Source organism: Vigna unguiculata, chromosome 11, assembly GCF_004118075.2.
Source record: "Vigna unguiculata cultivar IT97K-499-35 chromosome 11, ASM411807v1, whole genome shotgun sequence".
NCBI lineage: Eukaryota > Viridiplantae > Streptophyta > Magnoliopsida > Fabales > Fabaceae > Vigna > Vigna unguiculata.
In genome coordinates, this window is record NC_040289.1 from 2517679 (window position 1) to 2540854 (window position 23176).

The 23176-nt window shown below is 35.8% G+C and overlaps 3 protein-coding genes and 1 non-coding gene across 4 annotated transcripts; 3 read left to right on the forward strand and 1 right to left on the reverse strand.

Annotated features, from left to right (window-relative positions):
- The first annotated feature begins 232 nt into the window (after nt 1-232).
- Nucleotides 233-749, forward strand: LOC114168783 (putative disease resistance RPP13-like protein 1). The gene has a single exon (XM_028053729.1). The coding sequence runs from the start codon at nt 282-284 to the stop codon at nt 681-683; it is 402 nt and encodes a 133-aa protein (XP_027909530.1). The 5' UTR covers nt 233-281; the 3' UTR covers nt 684-749.
- A 32-nt stretch (nt 750-781) lies between these two features.
- LOC114168782 (putative disease resistance protein At3g14460) lies at nt 782-10305 on the forward strand. Its single transcript, XM_028053728.1, has 2 exons — nt 782-2432; nt 8565-10305. The coding sequence occupies exons 1-2, from the start codon at nt 804-806 to the stop codon at nt 10143-10145; spliced, it is 3210 nt and encodes a 1069-aa protein (XP_027909529.1). The 5' UTR covers nt 782-803; the 3' UTR covers nt 10146-10305.
- LOC114170897 lies at nt 4379-4485 on the reverse strand. Its single transcript, XR_003601252.1, has one exon. It is a non-coding gene; the product is annotated as a small nucleolar RNA R71 (small nucleolar RNA).
- Nucleotides 10306-12148: 1843 nt separating the features above from the next.
- On the forward strand, nt 12149-20547 carry LOC114169497 (putative disease resistance protein At3g14460). Its single transcript, XM_028054668.1, has 3 exons — nt 12149-14487; nt 19177-19909; nt 20038-20547. Exons 1-2 carry the CDS (start codon nt 12194-12196, stop codon nt 19760-19762), a joined length of 2880 nt encoding a protein of 959 aa, XP_027910469.1. The 5' UTR covers nt 12149-12193; the 3' UTR covers nt 19763-19909; nt 20038-20547.
- Nucleotides 20548-23176: the final 2629 nt, after the last annotated feature.

Below are 23176 nucleotides of genomic sequence, written 5' to 3' on the forward strand. Positions count from 1 at the left end.
AAATTTAAAATTGATAAAATTATAAAATGTCGTGGTTTTCTATTATACAGTTTCAAAATTGAAAGGGGAAGTGGACCTATTTAATAATCATGATGTAACAGGTAACTACCGAAATAGACTACTTAGAAATTTCGTTGGAGTAAAAAAAAAAACTAAGTAAAGCAAAGTTGATATGCTCCAACAAAATATTCACTCATTGCCTTTTGTTAGTCCCTCATTCGCTGCACTTACGATTTTCACAATCCTTTCATCTCTTTGATTTCGCCACTTCCTTTCCAACCATGCCGGTCCTAGAAACACTTGGTGGTGCTCTTTTTGGTGTTGTTCTTCAGCTGCTATTTGACAAGCTGGATTCACATCAAGTTCTGGGCTACTTCCGCCAGAGGGATCTCGATGAAAAGTTGCTGAAGAAGTTGAAGAGGAAGTTGATGGACGTTAATGCTGTGATTGATGATGCAGAACAAAAGCAGTTCAGTAATTCATTGGTCAAAGAATGGCTTGATGAGGTTAGAGATGCCTTATATGATGCAGAGGATCTGTTGGAGCAAATAAATTATGAATTCTCCAAAACTGAGTTGAAGGTTGACTTCAAGACCACTCCTAGCAAGGTACGCAGTTTTGAATCCAAGATGAAAGACGTCCTAGACGATCTAGAATCTATTTTGAACCAAAAGATTGTTTAAGATTTCAAAATTTCTAGTGGTGTTAGAACTGGGTTGGGTAATGAAGTGTCAGAGAAAAAAGTTGAATCAACATCGTTGGTGGCTGAAGATATTATATATGGTAGAGACGAGGACAAAGAAATGATCTTTAGTTGGATGATGACATCTAACACCAATGATAATAAGTTGTCAATATGTTCTATTGTGGGTATGGGTGGGATGGGTAAAACCACACTTGCACAACATGTATTCAATGACCCAAAGATTGAGGAAGTTGGATTTGATGAAAAGGCTTGGGTTTGTGTTTCTGATGAATTTGATGTTTTGAAAGTATCAAAAGCCATTATTGGGGCTTTCACAAAATCAAAAGATGACAGTGAAGACATAGAAATTGTTCATGGAAAATTGAAAGAAAAATTGACAGGAAGGAAGTTTTTCCTCGTTCTGGATGATGTCTGGAACGAAGACCAACACCTGTGGAAATCATTACAAACTCCTCTTAAATATGGGGCTATGGGAAGTAAAATTCTTGTCACGACTCGCAATAGCAATGTTGCTTCTATCATGGAGTCAAGCAAAATACACCAACTAGAGCAATTACGAGAAGATCACAGCTGGCAAGTTTTTGCTAAACATTCAGTGAAAGATAATAGTTCTACGTTGAATTCTGAGTTGAAGGAGATTGGCATGAAGATAGTTGAAAAGTGCAAAGGATTGCCTCTAGCCCTTCAAACGGTAGGATCTCTTTTACACTCAAAGTCATCTGTTTCAGATTGGGAAGGTGTATTGAGAAGCAACATATGGGACTTACCCATAAAAGATAGTAAAATCATCCCTGCTTTGCTGTTGAGCTATTTTCATCTCCCTTCTCATCTCAAGAGATGTTTCGCTTATTGTGCGTTGTTCCCCAAGGGCCATGAATTTGACAAGGAGAGCTTAATTCTGTTATGGATGGCTCAAAATTTTCTACATTGCTCTGAGCAAAGTAAGTCTCAAGAAGAAGTAGGTGAACAGTACTTCAACGATCTGTTATCAAGGTCGTTATTTCAAAAGTCAATTATTTTCAACGAAAGATATTTTATCATGCACGACCTTCTCAATGATTTGGCCAAATATGTTTCTGGTGAAGTATGTTTCAGGTTGGGAGTTGATAAGGAAGAACGAATACCAAAGACAACCCGTCACTTTTCAACTAAGGAGAATCCTGTTATATATCATGAGTTTAAGAGTTTATGCGAGGCTAAAGGACTACGAACATTTCTGTCCATAAACGGGGGTATTGGGATGTCAATGCAAGAGTTAATCTCCAACTTTAAGTTCTTAAGAAACTTATCTGTGTCTTACACAAATGATACAGAAGAGGTGCATGATAGTATAGAGGTGCCTGAGAGTATAGGCAATCTCATACATCTCCATTTATTAGACCTTTCGAATTCAAACATAGAAGAGGTGCCTGACACTATAGGCGATCTGGTACATCTCTGTTTATTAAATCTTTCTGCTACAAAATTAAAAGAGGTGCCAGACACTATAAGCAATCTGATACATCTTCGTTCATTAGACCTTTCTGGTACTTACATAGACATACTTCCCGTCTCAACGTGTTTACTTTGTAACTTGCAAGTGTTGAAGCTGAATCATTGTTACCTTTTGGAGGAGCTGCCCTCGAATTTGCATGAGCTCACCGATTTGCGCCGCCTTGAACTTATGGGAACTTATTTAAGAAAGGTTCCACCACTTCTAGGAAAGTTGAAGAATCTTCAAGTATGGATGATGATGAGCATATCATATATAGATATATTCATGCATTAGTTTAGGACATTTTTATTCATTTGTGCATTATTAGACTCATTTCATCATGCATTATCTAGTTTCGGATCATACATTTGGATTGGTGTGTTGTTTGTGTAAATAGGTATGAAAGGAGTAAGTTAGACGCAAAACAGTATGTTCCACAAGTGCCTGGTGGAGTCTTCCACGACTTGTGGATGTGGCTTCAGAAGATGCAAGTTTCAAAACAGTTTGTTCCACAGGTGCCTGGTGGATTTTTCCACGACCTGTGGTTTGGTGCAGTGAATTGGAGGATACAAACAGGGTGTTCCACAGGTGCCTGGTGGATTTTTCCACGACCTGTGGTTTTTCTAGCGAGAAAAACTGTAGATTACGTGGACTCAAAAAGATTTAAAAGAAAAAGAAAATATAAGAGGAGAGATATGGGGAAACGGTTGGAGGAGAGAGAAAGGGATCTCAGCAAAGAGGAACGTGGAGGAAATATAAAAGGGGAGCGTTCACGAAGAAAAACCTCTCCTTCTTCCTGCTCTTGTTTTTCATCTGTTTTGGCTACCGTTGAGAATTTTTATTTTCAGTATGCAGAACTAATTTCATTTTGTTGGAGGATTGATGTAAGACTTTGGATTATAGGTTCTACTCTTTACATTTGATGTTTTGTTAATGCTCTTCATCTCAGTGCTCTGTTTATGGTTTTATCGTTTATTTATGAGCAATTTCACAATTGGGAAATTGGGGATTGCTTGCGATTATAAACAAGACAGGTTAGATTATGTCACAATTGGGAAATTGGGCGTATCTAATTAGTTTGCAATAGAGACGATTAATGATTTTTCATGATTTTATTGAATTTTTGTAAACTGGCCTAAGGAATTGGGGGTTCGAGTTCAATAAATAGATTTTACTCGCTAAGGAATTAGGGGTAAAACAGCTCTCGGTAAACTCGAGTGGATGATTACATTACTTGCATCAATTGAAAAGGAGTAGAATTTTATAGGAAAAAGTACGAAATCAATCCTCTAACGATTCTTCTCTTGATTAAAGTTTTTGTTATAAATTTTTTGCTTACAATTATCTTGATTCACAATTTCTCAAAATTACGTAAGTTAGGAATCTAGTATTCAACAAGTCAATCCCAGAGGACGATATTTTATTACTACATTAACGATTGGTTCACTTGCCAAACGTTCATCAAGTTTTTGGCGCCGTTGCCGGGGATTGATTTTTCTGTTGATATTAGTGATCTAATTTGCTTGAGATTTGAGTTTTAATTTTTAGTTATTTAAAATTGTTTGTGTTTTCAGTTTGTTTTTTTTTTTCCTGTTTTAATTATCTTGTTTGTTGTTAGTTGTTTTCACGTGATTTTGTTGTTAGAATCTTGTGTCTATTAAGTGTTTATGCGAGGTACAGTTGCAGAAAAAATCTTGCTTTTTGACCCAGAAATTGAACGTACTGCTAGACACAATAGGAGTATCGCAAGAAAGAAGAAGCAAGAAAGAAAAGCAGGGCCATCAATTGATAAGAAGGAGCACATATCAACAATGGCTGAGGAACAACCTACGAGGAGGACTTTGCTTGACTACTCGATGCCAAATACAAATAATTACCAAGGGAGCATCGTGAGACCTCCTATTCAAGCCAACAATTTTGAAATCAAGCCGGCACTATTACAAGTCATCCAGCAGAATCAATTTGGAGGTGCAGGTTCAGAGGATCCTAATTCTCATTTGGAGAATTTTCTGGCCATTTGTGACACCTTGAAGATTAATGGAGTTTCAGATGATGCGATCCGCTTGAGGCTTTTTCCTTTCTCGTTAAGGGATAAAGCTAAAAGCTGGCTTCATACACAACCTCAAGGTAGTATTTGTACATGGGAAGATATGGCTACAAAATTTGTAACCAAATACTTTCCTCCATCCAAGTCAGCGAGAATGAGGAATGAAATCACTACTTTTGTGCAACAAGAAACTGAATCGTTGTACGAGGCTTGGGAAAGGTACAAGGAGTTACTGAGGAAATGTCCACATCATGCTTTACCAGATTGGTTGCAAGTCCAAATATTCTATAATGGTCTTGTACCATCTTTTAAAGCAATTCTGGATGCAGCAAGTGGAGGATCGTTCAATTTGAAAACACCAGAGGAAGCTTTGGAGACTTTGGAGTTAATGGCAAGTAATACAATGAATATGCAGTTTGACCGACAAAATAGAAAAGCTGGAGTGTTAGAGGTTAATACCTTGGATGCTATCCTTGCCCAAAACAAGTTGTTAACACAACAAATTACCGAGTTGACGCAGAAGTTGGGGAATATGCAAGCAAAAGCAGTTAATACAACGCCTCTACTATGTGATTTTTGTGGAGGAATGCATCAAAATGGTGAGTGTCAAGTAACTCAACAAGAGGCGCAAATGAATGCAATGGGACAACAACAAAATCAGTTTTCTTCTAATTTTTCAAATTGGAGGAGCCCACCAAATACACCTTGGAGTGGTTCAAATCAACCCAATCAACCAAGGCCTCCTTATCAATATCAAGCACAATCTAGTAACCAAGGAAACAAGATTTCTACGTTGGAGAGTGCTGTGGAGAAATTAACTGTGCAAACCTCAACATTTGTGGAGCAAACTTCTAATTTTATGAATGAGACAAGGACTAATTTCAAGAATCAGGAAGCTTCGATCCGGAAGTTGGAGAATCAAATTGGTCAACTTTCACGACAAATTTCGGAGCGGCCTCCTGGAACGTTTCCCAGTGACACCGTTCCAAACCCAAAGGAGCAATGTAAGGCAATTCAATTGAGGAGTGGGAGGTTGGTTGAAAATGAGAAAAAGAGTGAGGTGAGTAGCGAGAAAAATGCACAAGGAGATGGCATTGTAAAAGAGAATGAAAAAAACGAGCGGAAAAATTGTGAAGAGAAGTGTGAGGAGAAGAGTGAGAGAGAAAAAAATGAAGAGAGTGAAAAAGGTAAAACGAGAGAATATGTTCCTACAATTCCATTTCCTCAAAGGTTGAAGAAGAAAGATAAAGAGAAACAATTTGCAAGATTTCTTGATGTCTTTAAGAAACTTCATATAAATATCCCATTTGCAGAGGCATTGGAACAAATGCCAAGCTATGCGAAATTTATGAAGGATTTGTTGTCTAGGAAGAGGAAGCTGCAAGAAGATGAAACCATAATGCTCACAGAGGAGTGCAGTGCAATAATTCAACAAAAATTACCTCCCAAGTTGAAGGATCCAGGAAGCTTTGTGATTCCATGTGAGATTGGAAATATAATGGTGAGTAAAGCATTGTGTGATCTTGGAGCAAGCATTAATTTGATGCCTTTATCCATTTTTAAAAGGTTGGGTATTGGAGAAGTGAAGCCTACTATGATAACTCTCCAATTGGCGGACCGTTCAGTGACTTATCCATATGGAGTAGTGGAGGACGTCTTAGTAAAGGTGGATAAATTTATCTTTCCAGCTGATTTTGTGGTCCTTGACATGGAAGAAGATACTAAAGTTCCAATTATATTGGGAAGACCATTCTTAGCCACAGGAAGAGCATTGATAGATGTACAACAAGGCAAGTTGATGTTAAGAGTGGCTGATGATAAAGTCACATTTTCCATAAATGAAGCAATGAAACACAAGGTGGAAAAGGAGGATTGTTTCCGAGCTGAAACTATTAAGTCTCTGGTGTTTAAAGAAATGGATAATTATGGGAGAAAGAGTCCATTAGAGCTCACTTTGTTGTCAGGTAGGCAAGCAAAGGAGTTACTTGTAGAAGTGAGTGATGAAGAGGTGGTTCAATACGCACATCAACTAGAAGTTCTTAAGCCATTGCTCAGTACTACAAGAAGAATAGACCAAAACAAGAGTGAAGGTGGAGGTGAAGGGACATCTAAGGATGTCAAGCCACGATCAATCCATTGGAATCTCTTAATGCAAGAGTTTGACATGGAAATCCGAGATAAGCAAGGGAAACATTATTTGATAACTGATTACCTTTCAAGACTGAAGTTTAATGAAGATGAACAAGATGTTCAACCTATTTTAGTGGTGTTTCTAGATGAGGAGTTGCTAGTTATTAATACTTTGCCATGGGTTGCAGATTTTGGCAATTTTAAAGTATCAACAACCTCGTCAGTTCACAAGCAAAGCTACTTTCAACGTCGGCAACAATGCACCGGTTCCACCACCAGTAATTTTGTGAGTTTTATCCCTTCTATTCTTAATTATTTTGTTTATGTTGGGGACAACTTAAACATCTAAGCTTGGGAGGGTCACTTGCTTGTTAGTTGTTGCATTTCATTTGCATAGCATAAAAATAAATCTAACTCAAGTCTAAGTTTATTCAATTATATTTGGAGAAGCACATTAGATAATTGTTGGGGAACTCACACACTACACAAGAAGAGGGTTTGACACTTGACATGTAAGGAAGATAATTTTTGAGTGATAGACTTTAAGAGGTTCTTTTTGGGTTTCTAAGGTGACACTCACTGCATTTGGTCACTGGAGAAATGTCTGTCAATTTCACAATATAAAAAAAAGAGAAAAGAAAAGAAAAAAAAGGAGAGTATAATTAATAATAATAATAAGTGAAATGGACATCCCTTTGAGACTGTTAGTTACTGGGAAAAGAGACACTCCTTTGAGACTGGTGTGGTAAGTGCAAAGCATTTGAGTGGATGATCCATGCTTGGTTAGCAGGTAAGTGTTTTCTAGGCTAGAAACCTAAGAAGATATCTTTTTGCAGAGAACTTTAAAACCACATCAAATATTCTCCTCCTTAGTGTCTTGTGTCTTTACTCATTGATTGAATTGCACTTAGGGACCCAACATATGTGGAATGTGTGTATCTAGAATATTTTTGGATGAATTTAGATTTGAGTTTAGATACCAACTCAGCATCATTCTGTTTGCATTAATTCTGTTGTTTCATTACATGTTCTTTGCTTGAGGACAAGCAAATGTTTAAGCTTGGGAGAAATTGATGAGCATATCATATATAGATATATTCATGCATTAGTTTAGGACATTTTTATTCATTTGTGCATTATTAGACTCATTTCATCATGCATTATCTAGTTTCGGATCATACATTTGGATTGGTGTGTTGTTTGTGTAAATAGGTATGAAAGGAGTAAGTTAGACGCAAAACAGTATGTTCCACAAGTGCCTGGTGGAGTCTTCCACGACTTGTGGATGTGGCTTCAGAAGATGCAAGTTTCAAAACAGTTTGTTCCACAGGTGCCTGGTGGATTTTTCCACGACCTGTGGTTTTTCTAGCGAGAAAAACTGTAGATTACGTGGACTCAAAAAGATTTAAAAGAAAAAGAAAATATAAGAGGAGAGATATGGGGAAACGGTTGGAGGAGAGAGAAAGGGATCTCAGCAAAGAGGAACGTGGAGGAAATATAAAAGGGGAGCGTTCACGAAGAAAAACCTCTCCTTCTTCCTGCTCTTGTTTTTCATCTGTTTTGGCTACCGTTGAGAATTTTTATTTTCAGTATGCAGAACTAATTTCATTTTGTTGGAGGATTGATGTAAGACTTTGGATTATAGGTTCTACTCTTTACATTTGATGTTTTGTTAATGCTCTTCATCTCAGTGCTCTGTTTATGGTTTTATCGTTTATTTATGAGCAATTTCACAATTGGGAAATTGGGGATTGCTTGCGATTATAAACAAGACAGGTTAGATTATGTCACAATTGGGAAATTGGGCGTATCTAATTAGTTTGCAATAGAGACGATTAATGATTTTTCATGATTTTATTGAATTTTTGTAAACTGGCCTAAGGAATTGGGGGTTCGAGTTCAATAAATAGATTTTACTCGCTAAGGAATTAGGGGTAAAACAGCTCTCGGTAAACTCGAGTGGATGATTACATTACTTGCATCAATTGAAAAGGAGTAGAATTTTATAGGAAAAAGTACGAAATCAATCCTCTAACGATTCTTCTCTTGATTAAAGTTTTTGTTATAAATTTTTTGCTTACAATTATCTTGATTCACAATTTCTCAAAATTACGTAAGTTAGGAATCTAGTATTCAACAAGTCAATCCCAGAGGACGATATTTTATTACTACATTAACGATTGGTTCACTTGCCAAACGTTCATCAGATGAATAGTTTTGAGTTTGGTATTCAACAACTGAGAGAACTTGATCTTCATGGAGAGCTGTCAATCACAAATCTTGAAAATATCGTGAATCCCTGTGATGCATTGGCAGCGAATTTCAAGAATAAAACACATCTTCATGGGATACATTTAGAATGGAGAAGGAACAATGACGATTCAATAAAAGAAAGAGAAGTACTTGAGAATTTGCAACCTTCCATACATTTGAAGGACTTGTCAATCCAAGGCTACAATGGCACACAATTCCCACGTTGGTTATCTGATAATTGTCTCTTGAATATGGTGTCCCTGACCTTGAAGCGTTGCAAATATTGTCTATGGTTGCCTTCCCTTGGACTTCTGAAATTTCTGAAGCACTTGACAGTCGAAGGCCTTAATTGGATGAGGAGTATAGATGCTGATTTTTACGGGAAGAGCTCTCATGCCTTTGCATCCTTGGAAACATTGAGTTTTACTAATATGAAGGAATGGGAAGAATGGCAATGCATGACGGGTGCTTTTCCAAGTCTGCAACGTCTTTCTGTGGAGCATTGTCCCAAACTAAAAGGGCACTTGCCAGAGCAACATTCTCATTTAAAGGAACTAACAATTAAGTGCTGCAAACAACTTGTGGCTTCGATTCCCAGGGCGGTAGAAATTGAAGATGTGAAGATGAAGCCATCTTCAGTTGATATGATTGAGTCCCTCGTATCTGATACACCTCTTGAGTGCTTGATTATTGCTTTTTGTCCTGGCATGACTATTCCCATAAACCATTGCTACCATTCCCTTGCACAATTGGTGATCACACATGGTTGTGACTCTCTCACGACCTTGCCTCTAGATTTGTTCCCAAAACTCCGCATGCTTACATTACACGAGTGTCGTAACCTACAAATGATATCACAGGGGCACCTGCATCGTCATTTGGAGAGTCTGACAATTCGTAACTGCTCTGAATTTGAATCATTTCCCACAGAAGGACTATTAGCACCTCAGCTACAGAGATTTTGGATTGAAGGATCGGAGAAACTGAAATCAATGCCTAAACACATGAATTCCCTCCTTCCATCTCTTAATAATCTGTCGATATTCAACTGTCCAGAAGTTGAGTTTCCTGAGGGATGTTTGCCATCAAATCTAATGGAAATGCGTCTTCAGAATTGCTCCAAACTTGTTGCTGCACTAAAGGGGGTTTGGGGAACCAATCCTTCCCTAGAAATCCTTTCTATTGGAAAAGTTGATGTGGAGTTTTTTCCGGGTGAAGGTTTGCTCCCACTCTCTCTTACTCACCTAATCATAGACAATTGTCAAAATGTTGAAAAACTAGACTACAAGGGTCTCTGTCACCTCTCTTCTCTTGAAAAATTGGATCTTTTTGATTGTCCTTTACTCCAATGCTTGCCAGAGAAGGGTTTGCCCAAGTCTATTTCAGATCTCGAAATTAGAAATTGTCCTGTGCTCAAACAGCGCTGCAAGAAACTAGAAGGTGAAGACTGGGAAAAAATTGCTCACATTAAAACCATATGGGTTGATCACGAAGATGTAAACATCAATGACGAAGCCATGATGTATCTAGAATAGTAGTTATTTCTGAAAGAAAGATACGTGCAACTTTCTTCACGCATCAACTTTCGTGTCTTAAATGTTATGTTGTACGTGCAAAAATTTCTATTATTGATTGATACTTACTTTTGAAAGTGAATGGCAATGCTTGTATTTGGGGAAACATAGAAAATGGTGAAGGGGGAAAAATCTGAAAGTTTTGCTAAATTCAAAAATTCTTCACGCTTTTAGATGTCTATGTCCTTTCCAATTTTAACTACATGTATTTTGTGATAACTGGAGTTTTATTTTAACAGCATGAGAAATTTTCTTTTAAAAGATAATTGTTGTTTGATTCATATTGCATGGCCTTAAAACAGTAAAAATTGATTTTATTACTGGAAAACAAATGCATTTCATTAATTTGCATGATTCCATCGACCCAAAAGCACCATATTTCTTCCATACACCATTTTCTAAGCAAATGTCCGCGCATACATTGTTAATGCAAAGCACAACATAATTAAAATTAACTTCCAATATTATAGATAAGCATATCAGAACATCTTACAAAAGTGTCTTGTACAAGCCTTGCAAAAGTTATTTTATAGGATCTAACACAAATTTTAGAACTTTTTAAAAAAGAGATCAAATCAAAACCTAATTGATTATTTAGAAAGATAATTGACTGAAAGAAAAACATTACTTTGGAATATATTGTGTTGACAATAATCAATTATCGTCATGATGATAATCAATTATTACACAGTATAATCTATTAAAATATTCTTGAAATATTTTATAAATCTTTTGAAAAAAAAAATTCAAATCTTTTGAGGTGGTATATATAAGTTTTATTTTTATTTTTCCTGAACTTAAATTCACACCTTTTCTAGCACACACATAATACAAGATCGATAATATCATGTCCACTATTTTCAAAACGATCTAGATAGAAAAAGTCGTTTTCTCAGTCAAAATTTCGTAATTGTTTATGCATCTATTTTATATTGTACTGGGTTGAGTATAAGTTAGATGTTATGAAAATATGTTATGATGTTGTCTTGATTTGGAATTTTAAAAGAAATAGTAGCATGACATGACGGAGTATACCGCTGAGCGGTTTGGAATTTTGATGAACGGATTATGAGAAATTGAAGAAGAAAAGGACTAAAACTTACCTCAACCATTGTTTTCACACCCTCTTTTATTTTATGTTCATAGGTTACAATTTGTTGTCTCTTTCTAGTTTCAGTTTGTGCTGTTTTTCAATGTTTTAGAATGTTCTTCGTGTTTTTTAAAGCTAATATTATCATGTTTTAACCCTCGGTTGATTGATTTTAAGTTTGTTTGATTTCTTATAAATTTAAATTTAAATTTTTATAAAACAATTTACAATCTTTATAAAAATATTATTTTCTAAAAATGTCTCTTTCCAACAAGTTTTCACACTTTATGAATAAATTCAATTATATATATATATATATATATATATATATATATATATATATATATATATATATATATTAAAAGAAAAAAAAAACGTATTAAGGCTTTAACTTTTATCCTCCTCACACAAATTCCGTCATTATTTTAATATAATAAGGAATTTTGGTTTTAGTATATGTAAGATATTTATTGATTTGTTATTTTTATAAGATGTTGAACCTTGCTAAATAAATTTTAGCTAGCTCGAGAAATATAAAAGACGAAAGAATCATGACGGATTCAACACTGTCACTGTATAAATAAAAAGAATAACTAAAACGAAGAAAGAAGAAATTGTAATTAAGTTGAGAAAAACAAAAATGTAAAATAGAGATTGAAACATCAATTCGTGTAAAGAGTCAACAAGAGCTATTGATTGAAGTTAAGCCATTGTGAAGAAAATATATAAGTTTCTTGGGTTTCTTTATTCATAAAGAAAGAAAGCCACCGAAATAGACTAATAAAGGAAAATGATATTTTGTCATTATGATTCACTAAAGTTGGTGGAAATTTCGTTCAAGTACAACAAAGAAATGATATTTAGTTGGCTGACATCTAACCCCAATGATAATAGGCTGTCAATACTTTCTATAGTGGGTATGGGTGGGATGGGTAAGACCACACTAGCTCAACATATATTTAACGACCCAAAGATTAAGGAAGCTCGATTTGATGAAAAGGTTTGGGTTTGGGTTTCTGATGATTTTGATGTTTTGAAGGTATCAAAAGCAATTATTAGGGCTTTCACTAAATCAAAAGATGATAGTGAAGACCTGGAAATGGTTCATGGAAAATTGAAAGAAAAGTTGACTGGAAGGAAGTTTCTCCTCGTTCTGGATGATGTCTGGAACGAAGACAGAGACCAATGGAAATCATTGCAAACTCCTCTTAAGTATGGGGCTAAGGGAAGTAAAATTCTTGTCACAACACGCAGTAGCAAAGTAGCTTCTACCATGGAGTCAAACACTATACACCAACTAAAGCAATTACGAGAAAATCACAGTTGGAAAGTTTTTGCTAAACATGCAGTGCAAGATGATAACTCTAAGTTGAATTCTAAGATGAAGGAGATTGGCATGAAGATAGTTGAAAAGTGCAAAGGATTGCCTCTAGCCCTTGAAACGGTAGGATCTCTTTTACACTCAAAGTCAACTGTTTCAGATTGGGAAGGTGTATTGAGAAGCAACATATGGTATAGTAAAATCATTCCCACTTTGTTGTTGAGCTATTACCATCTCCCTTCTCATCTCAAGAGATGTTTCGCTTATTGTGCGTTATTCCCCAAAAACTATGAGTTTGAGAAGGAGAGCTTAATTCTGCTATGGATGGCTCAAAATTTTCTACATTGCTCTCAACAAAGTAAGTCTCATGAAGTAGGTGAACAATACTTCAATGATCTGTTATCAAGGTCATTCTTTCAACAATCAATTATATCCGATGAAACACGTTTTGTCATGCACGACTTTGTTAATGATTTGGCCAAATATGTTTCTGGTGAAGTGTGTTTCAGGTTGGGAGTTGATAAAGCAGAACGAGTACCAAAGACAACCCGTCATTTTTCAACTATGGAGGATCCTTTTGAATATCGTGAGTTTAGGAGTTTATCCGATGCTAAAGGGCTACGGACATTTTTGACCATACATGGGTATTGTAGGATGTCAATACAAGATTTGATCTCCAACTTTAAGTTCTTGCGAGTCTTATCTTTGTCTTTCTGTCGTAACATAGAAGAGGTGCCTGACACTGTCGACAATCTTATACATCTTCGTTTATTAGACCTCTCAGGTACCAAAATAGAGAGACTTCCTGACACAACGTGCTCACTCTGTAACTTGAAAGTGTTAAAGCTGAACAATTGTTTATATTTGGGAGAGTTGCCATCGACTTTGCATGAACTCACCAATTTGCGCCTCCTTGAACTTATGGGAACTACTTTAAGAAAGGTTCCACTGCTTTTAGGAGAATTGAAGAATCTTCAACTATGGATGGGTAGTTTTGAGGTTGGCAACAATGTTAGTGAGTTCAACATTCAACAGCTAGAAGAACTTGATCTTCATGGAGAGCTCTCAATTAAAAATATTGAAAATATTGTGAATCCCTGTGATGCCTTGGCAGCGGATTTGAAGAATAAAACACATCTTGTAGGGCTACATTTAGAGCGGGATTTGAAGCGGAACATTGACGATTCAATAAAAGAAAGAGAAGTACTTGAGAATCTGCAACCTTCCAAACATTTGGAGAAGTTGAAAATCGATGGCTATTGTGGTACAGAATTTCCCAATTGGTTATCTGATAATTCCCTCTCAAATGTTGTGTCCTTAGTCTTGATGCGTTGTAAACATTGCCTATGGTTGCCTTCCCTTGGACTTTTTACATTTCTTAAGGACTTGACAATTGACGGCCTTGATTCAATAGGAAGGATAGATGCTGATTTTTATGGGAACAGTGGTTCTGTATTTGCATGCTTGGAAACATTGAGCTTTACTGATATGAAGGAATGGGAAGAATGGCATTGCATACCAGGTGCTTTTCCAAATCTTCAAAGACTTACTGTGAAGAATTGCCCCAAGCTGAAAGGGCACTTGCCAGAGCAACTTTCTCATTTAATGGAACTAACTATTAAGCATTGCGACCAACTTGTGGGTTGGATTCCAAGGGCTGTAGAAATTGAAGATGTGAAGATGGAGCCATCATCAGTTGATATGATTGGGTCAGGCTTATCTGATACACCTCTTGAATACTTGATTATTACTTCTTGTCCGAGCATTAATATTCCCATAAACCATTGCTACCATTTCCTTGTAGAATTGGAGATCAGACATGGCTGTGACTCTCTCAAGACCTTCCCTCTAGATTTGTTCCCAAAACTCCGTAAGCTTATATTAGAAGAGTGTTGTTGTTAATTGTAATTTGAAATAAAGAATTATCTAGAAGTCTCTTAGTTTCCCTAAGTAAGGTCTAGAAATTCTAGAATGTCCTAATTAATGAAGGATGTAGAAAATTTCATAGTGGAACATTAATTAGAGAAGTTCCTAGAAATGAGTCTAGATCTCTCCATTAGCTCCTATAAATACCTCATTGTACTTGGCATTTTCAATCAAGGAAATTTGAGTTCTCTCTTCTAAATATCACCTCTTCCTCTAACAAAGTGGTATCAAGAGCTAGGTTTGATCTAGAGAGTTGAGAGAGAGAAAAAAGGAGTGTTGAGAGAAAAGAAAAGAGAGAGAGAGAGTTGAGAGATGGCAAGCAATGGGTATACTACCTTCCAATTTCCTCGTCTTACGAATGAGAATTATGAAAAATGGTGTCTTCGCATGAAAGCGTTATTAGGCTTTCAAGGTGCGTGGGATATTGTACAAAAAGGCTATGAAGAGCCTCAAGATGAAGAAAGCTTATCTCAAGAAGAGATGGAGAATTTGTTGAAGACAAGGAAGAAGGATCAACAAGCCCTTACTCTCATCCATCAATGTTTGGATGACCATATGTTCGAGAAAGTTGCCTATGCTACTACGTCGAAGGAAGCTTGGGAGATCTTGGAAAAATCCCTCCAAGGCGTCGATAAAGTGAAGAAGATAAGGCTTCAATCACTAAGGAGTGACTTTGAAGCTTTGAAGATGAAGGAATCCGAATCAATATCGGATTATTGCTCAAGAGTAAAGGCAATTGTCAATCAATTGAAGAGATATGGAGATAAAATAGAAGATGTTCGTGTGATGGAAAAGATCCTTCGTTCCTTGACTCCAAAGTTCGATTATGTGGTATGTGTGATTGAGGAATCTAAAGATCTTGACTCCATGAGTCTTGAAGAGTTGGAAGGTTCTCTACAAGCTCATGAAGAAAGAATGAAGAGGAGACAAGAAGAGCCATTGGAGCAAGCCCTTAAAGCTCAAGCTTCTTTGAAGAATAATGGAGGATTTAGGAGTCAACGAGGACGTGGACGAGGAAGAGGTCATGGTCGTGGAGAAAGAGAACATGTTCATGCATATGGAGGAAGAGGAAATGGTAACAATGCTTCGAACAATGAAGAAAGGAGTTTCTCATCATCAAGAGCCCGTGGAAGAGCAAGAGGAAGAGGCCGTGGCTATTCTCAAAACGAAAGAAGGTATGACAAATCTAAAGTTGAATGTTACAATTGTCATAAGCTTGGTCATTTCTCTTGGGAATGTCGTCTTAATGAAATGGAGGAAAAAGCTAATCTTATTAATGAAGAAGAAGAGTCAACCTTGTTGCTAACCCTAAAAGGTGAAGATAAAGATGTCAATTGTTCGTGGTACTTGGACAATGGTGCCAGCAACCACATGTGTGGGTACAAGGAGAAGTTTGTGGAGCTTAATGAGAATGTGAGTGGAAATGTGTCCTTTGGAGACTCGTCCAAAGTTAGAATTGAAGGAAAAGGTACAATCCTAATCTCTTCCAAAGATGGCAGTCATAAGATGATCAATGATGTTTATTATGTGCCTAAATTAAAAAGCAATATTTTAAGTTTAGGCCAACTTCTTGAAAAAGGATATGAGATCCTTATGAAAGATAAATGTTTGTGGCTTAAAGATCAAAATGAAAATTTGATTGCTAAGGTGCTCATGTCAAGAAATAGAATGTTTATCTTGAATCTAAAAACCATTGAAGCAAAGTGTTTGAAGGTAAACGTGCAAGATAAAGCATGGTGTTGGCACATGAGGTTTGGACACCTAAACTTTGCAGCTCTTAAAAGTTTAGGAGAAAAGGAGATGGTGAAAAGGATGCCTGCAATCAACAGTCCTAACCAATTGTGTGAAGCGTGTCTTCTTGGAAAGCATGCGAGGAAAAGCTTTCCAAAAGTAGCTGCTTCAAGAGCAACCAAGCCTCTTCAACTTGTACATGCCGATGTGTGTGGTCCAATCGATCCACTATCATTCAGTAAGAATAAATATTTCTTACTCTTCATTGATGATTTCAGTAGAAAAACGTGGGTGTATTTTCTCAGACAAAAGACAGAAGTATTTTCTTCTTTCAAGAATTTCAAAGCTCTTGTTGAAAAAGAAAGTGGCTTTGAAATCAAAGCTTTGAGATCTGATCGTGGAGGAGAATTCACTTCAAGGGAGTTCAATGAATTTTGTGCAACTCATGGAATTCGTCGTCCATTGACTGTTCCTAGATCGCCACAGCAAAATGGAGTAGTCGAGAGGAAGAACAGAACCATTCTCAACATGGCTAGAAGCATGCTGAAAGCTAGAAATATGCCCAAGGAGTTTTGGGCTAAAGCTGTTTCTTGTGCGGTCTATTTATCTAACCGCTCCCCAACGTCCAATCTAAAAGATCAAACACCTCAAGAAGCGTGGAGTGGAAGGAAGCCTAGTGTTAATCATTTGCGTGTCTTTGGGAGTATAGCTTACACCCATGTACCGAAACAAGAAAGATCAAAGCTCGATGATCGAAGTGCCAAATATGTCTTTGTTGGCTATGATGCTCCATCTAAAGGCTACAAATTATACAATCCAAGCAATGGCAAAGTGGTAGTAAGTCGTGACGTTGAATTTGATGAAGAAGCTGTGTGGAATTGGGAGGCTCAAGAAGAGAAGATGTACGATTTTCTTCCATATCTTGAAGAAGAGGAAGAAGATCAAGAAACTGCAATTCAAGATGTCACTCCTCCTCATTCGCCCCCTCCATCTGTTACATCTCATGTAGAAGAAGAAAGTACAAGCGAAAGGCCAAGGAAGACAAGAGACATACGTGACATCTATGAGAGGTCTGATGAAGTCACGTGTAATCTTGAAGAATTATATTGCCTTCAAATAGATTGTGAGCCATTGAATTTTGAGGAAGCTGTGAAAGATAAAAGGTGGAGACATGCCATGGAAGAGGAGATCAAGTCAATCGAGAAAAATGACACTTGGGAATTAACAACTATTCCCAAAGGTCATGAAGCAATTGGAGTGAAATGGGTGTACAAGACTAAGAAGAATGCTAGTGGAGAGGTGGAAAGATACAAAGCACGACTAGTTGTAAAAGGCTACAAGCAAAAGCATGGAGTAGACTATGATGAAGTTTATGCACCCGTCGCTCGCATGGATACGATCCGTTTGTTGATTTCTTTGGCGGCCCAAATGAAGTGGAAGATTTATCAACTTGATGTGAAGTCTGCGTTCCTGAATGGTTATCTAGAAGAAGAAGTCTATATTGAGCAACCTTCAGGCTTTGTGGTTGAAGGACATGAAGATAAGGTTCTAAAATTGAAGAGATCTTTGTATGGATTAAAGCAAGCACCAAGGGTATGGAACAGTCGCATTGACAAGTACTTCCAAGATAATGGCTTTGTTCGATGTCTTAACGAGTATGCTCTCTATATCAAAATTTTTGATAATGAAGATATTTTGATTGTTTGTCTCTATGTGGATGATCTCATATTCACTGGTAGCAATCCAAGCTTGTTTGAAGAATTCAAGAAGGTGATGTCATATGAGTTTGAGATGACAGACCTAGGGCTCATGTCATACTATTTGGGCCTAGAGGTTAAGCAATTGGAGGAAGGTATCTTCATTTCTCAAGAATGCTATGCAAAGGAGGTCTTGAAGAAATTTAAAATGTTTGATTGCAATCCAGTGAATACACCCATGGAAAGTGGGATGAAGCTATCCAAGTTTGAAGATGGAGAAAAGGAGAATCCCACTCTATTCAAAAGCCTCGTGGGAAGTTTGAGATACTTAACATGTACAAGGCCCGATATTTTGTATGCAGTTGGAGTAGTGAGTCGATTCATGGAGACTCCCACTTCTACTCATATGAAAGTTGCTAAGAGGATACTCCGTTATCTAAAAGGTACTCTTGACTATGGGTTATTTTATTCATTTTCTAATGATTTCAAACTCCATGGATTTTGTGATAGTGATTATGCCGGAGATATTGATGATAGAAAGAGCACTAGTGGCTTTATATTCTTCATGGGAGGATGTGCTTTCTCATGGAGTTCAAAGAAACAACCCATTGTCACACTTTCAACATGTGAGTCAGAATATGTGGCAGCAACTTCATGCACTTGTCATGCGATTTGGCTAAGGAGATTATTGAAAGAACTTCATTTACCTCAAGTGGAAGCTACGGAGATATGCGTAGATAACAAGTCTGCACAAGCACTAGCAAAGAATCCGGTGTTTCATGATCGAAGCAAGCATATAGACACAAGGTATCATTTCATAAGAGAATGTATTTCTAGAAAAGAGGTGGAGCTCAAGTATGTCAAGACTCAAGATCAAGTTGCAGATATCTTCACGAAGCCATTAAAGTTTGAAGATTTTCAAAGGCTAAGAGCAAATATTGGTGTGCAAAAGAAGATTTCAAATTAAGGGGGAGAAATGTTAATTGTAATTTGAAATAAAGAATTATCTAGAAGTCTCTTAGTTTCCCTAAGTAAGGTCTAGAAATTCTAGAATGTCCTAATTAATGAAGGATGTAGAAAATTTCATAGTGGAGCATTAATTAGAGAAGCTCCTAGAAATGAGTCTAGATCTCTCCATTAGCTCCTATAAATACCTCATTGTACTTGGCATTTTCAATCAAGGAAATTTGAGTTCTCTCTTCTAAATATCACCTCTTCCTCTAACAGTTGTAACCTACAAGTTATACCGCAGGAGCATCCTCATAGTCATTTGAAGCTTTTGGAAATTATAAAATGCTCTGAATTTGAATCATTTTCCAATGAAGGACTATTTGCACCTCAGCTAGAGTCCTTTCGGATTGTGGGACTGGAGAAATTGAAATCAATGCCTAAACGCATGTCTTCCCTACTTCCATCACTTAATAACTTGTTCATATTTGACTGTGCAGAAGTGGAGTTTTCTGAGGGATGTTTGCCATCAAATCTAAATGTGATGTTTCTCTTGAATTGCTTCAAACTTGTTGCCTCACTAAAGGGGGCTTGGGGAACCAACCCTTCCCTAAAATCCTTGTATATTCATAAGGTGGATTTGGAGTGTTTTCCGGATGAAGGTTTGCTCCCACCCTCTCTTACTAAGCTAAGCATAGATAATTGTCCAAATCTTAAGAAACTGGACTACAGGGGTCTCTGTCACCTCTCCTCTCTTCAGAGATTGAGTCTTTATAATTGTCCAATACTCCAATGCTTGCCAGAGGAGGGCCTGCCCGAATCCATTTCAGAACTCGAAATTAAAGACTGTCCGTTGCTCAAATAGCCCTGCAACAAACAAGAAGGTGAAGACCGACAAAAAAATTGCTTACATTAAAACCATATGGGTTGATAACGAAAGTAAACGTAAAAGACGAAGTAGAAGTTGGAAAATACTAAAGCTCCAATTCTCATAAGCTTACATTGTCGACAGGTACCAATTCTCCACATTGTCTTTGAAGCATTTGAAATACGATCTTGTCTAGTGCAAATATTTTAGTCTCGAGTTCACCACTTTTTTCATACGCAATAACTGTTTGTCTTTTTAATGTCTTATTGTAGATATTCTCTTTTGAAGTTGGATGAGGATGCTTATGTTTAGTACATTCTTAAAGTCTTACAATCTGCATTGCTGTCATCTAATTACTGAACACTGTTTCTATGGAATTAGCTTGAAAGAGTAGCCAATCAAGAGCATTCAAGATTTTAAAATTGTTTGGACATAAGAGATCGTAGGATTTAAACTCACACTTAAATTCTTAACACAAGACCCACCATCTTGGTGAAAATCGATGTTGTCATGGACACTAACATGCTACAGCAAGTTGATCATGTTGTTCACGATTAAGGGAGGTGACGCTAATGATGTTGTTATGAGCATCTTCGGTTCGGTTGTTGAATTTTAATGGTGGAGCAGACCCATCCAAGAAGTGCATGAATAAGTTAGAAACAAATTTTGTTATTTTTTTAGTTTTTAGTTTTCACAGAGTTTTACATAATTCTGTATGTATTCTATTGACTATCAAATCCAATAAAAATAAGATTTACCAAAACTAAGATAAAAAGGGATTCTTGATGTAAAGCAGCGGAAGAAGAAGACATGAAAAAAGAGAAAAAAAAGAAGAGAACATCTTTATATAGCAAGAAGAAACTCTATATACTGAAAGAAGAGATAAAACCACCGTTTAGACAGAACAATAGCATGAGTATGCAGAAACAGAGTATACAGTTACACTAATCACGTAACATGAGTCATAAGATTCTAATAACTATGTTCCTGCTATTAAGCTTTGTTGGACCATTTTCTCATTAAAATTTAATTTTAAGCAGTAATTTACCAATAAATCAGGACCATTTTGTCGTTAAGCTATAATATCATTCAGGAATGAATTTGTATTTTTCACAGATTCGGGCACTAAAACGGAAAATTTTTTTTTCGTTTTTTAAAAGACTAAATTGATTGAAATTAAAGGACCAAATTGATGATTTACCAGCAAGAAAAAAAATAAAGGGATAGAATAGAACAATGAATGGAATAAAAATGAAATTATTAGAAATATTATGTTAGAAAGGATATTTTGGGTCTTTTCAGTTTAGTATTTTATATTACACAGGGCTAACAATAAGCAAATTGTACAAAACTCTTTGGCATTCTCTCCTTCACACTTCACCGCTCCCCAGCAACCCCACTTCTCCGGTGAGTGCATCTGCATTTTTCATTTTTCTTTATCTTTTATTTTTGTTTCATTTTCTTTAGATTTTCAATTTCTGGTTGTTCTGACTACTGTTATTTTTTGTACCTTCCCTAGTTCACACTGCTATTTTGATTCCCTAGTTGCTTTGGGTTTATTAATTTTTCAATTCTTTTTGGCGTTCAGTAAATTATTCTAAAATGTAGGCTTTACATTAGTTTTTTCTTGACTTTATGCTCCATATTTGTTAAAGTACTAAGAGTTTTTACTATAAACGATGATTGATGCGTGAAAGCCTTTTTCCTGTTTTTAAACATATATACTTATATATTAATTATTATTATTATTATTATTATTATTAAGTACTGTGAGTTTTCTTTTCCATTTTCTTTATTTTTAATGTTTTTTTGTTATTTTATTTTTGGATTTTATTTAATATTTTAGGTTTTATTTAATAAAAGTAGAAAAGATAAATGTTTGAGTTATACTCTGCAAATAATCACAAATCTCAACGATTTTGGAAAATTACCACCAGAATAAGTAACATATTGGATAATCAAATACTATTAAAAATTCTCATATTACATGAAATTTTTCTTGTAAATTTGTTAAAAAAATTACAAGAAAAATCTTTTTTCTGCTATTTTTTCTAATAATCTTAATTGGCAAGTAATTCTTTCGTGGATAATTATTTCCTACAAAATTATAAAATTGACAAGTATTTCCTATAAAATTTGATGTGAAAAGTGTTTAATACAAAATATTTTGCAAAAAAATTTGCAGCAAATTCCTGCAATTTTTTTTTCATAACAAAATTTATAAGTATTTTCTACAAAAATAATTTCAAAACAAAATTGACATAAAATATGAGTTTTTTTAATAGTGAAAAATTATCAACAACATCAATTATCCACAAAGTTAGTTACTCAATTACAAGTCATCGAAAATATGAAGTTTTAAAAGATTAAAAAAGATAAATTCAACATGAAATCCTAGTACAAAATTGCAAGCCCAATTCAGTTTCGTGCCATTTCGAATCATGCTTAATTAGCCTAACCAGTTAGTTTGTCCAAGAGCTGTGTGTTTCGAAAAATTTATAAATTGCGGGCCTAATAAAGATCAAAAACACAAATAGAGAGAAAGAAACTTGATATCTATAACGCTAACGGGTAGAAAGGCATTCTGAAGATGAAGGTGGGAGGCATTCAATTCTATTAGCAATCTAGTGTTCATTATGTTTAGGAGTAAGTAACTCCTTATTTACTAAATTAGTCACTAATTAATTAGACACTAATTTAGAAACTAAGCTATTTTTATAGTCAGAACCTACATAGTTAATTCACTATTGAAGTTTTTATGAATCACGATTTCACTTTTTTCTCTTCTGACTTACAGATTTACGTAATTTTTGTGGGTAAATCTGTCCCACTCACGTAAAAAAAAAAAAAAAAAAACCAAAGGATTAAATACATATAATTGTGCAATGTTAGATTCCATGCCATTATTTACTCATAACCTGACCACCAAAATTGACTAACACCTCCAAATTTGCTTAAATATATATTAAAGCGAGCAAAAGTAAGGTAAAACGACAAACAACTTTGAATGCATATATCTTTTGCATTTGATTCTGCAAACTTTTTACTTTGTTCTCGACATTTCATGGTTGTGTCAGCTAGCACGTTATTATTGATAAAAACTAAGCCTGATTTTAGGTTCCTTGGGTTTATTTATTCATAAGTTATTCGTCGAACTGAGTACACACCCAAGTTGCTTAATACTTTTTCATTATATAGTGAACATGCAGAGTAAAGCATTTAAGCATGGGTGTTAAAAATGGAAGAAATCTTAATGTATATTTGGCATTTGATACTTAATGAGTTACAGAAAAGGGAAATGAAAATGATGAATGGAGGGATTAACAATACTGTTGATGCTACAGATAAAAACTAAATATAAAGAAAAAAGTAACAGGCAAGTAAAAGCAAAATTAAAAAACAGAAGGAACG

Bases quoted from the DNA above. Each gene is read 5' to 3' on its own strand.
- LOC114168783 (XM_028053729.1), top strand. From the start codon at position 282: ATGCCGGTCCTAGAAACACTTGGTGGTGCTCTTTTTGGTGTTGTTCTT.
- LOC114168782 (XM_028053728.1), top strand. From the start codon at position 804: ATGATCTTTAGTTGGATGATGACATCTAACACCAATGATAATAAGTTG. The intron at 2,433-8,564 runs ATGATGATGAGC...AACGTTCATCAG, and splicing joins TGAAGAATCTTCAAGTATGG to ATGAATAGTTTTGAGTTTGG.
- LOC114169497 (XM_028054668.1), top strand. From the start codon at position 12,194: ATGGGTGGGATGGGTAAGACCACACTAGCTCAACATATATTTAACGAC. The intron at 14,488-19,176 runs TTGTTGTTAATT...TTCCTCTAACAG, and splicing joins AAGCTTATATTAGAAGAGTG to TTGTAACCTACAAGTTATAC.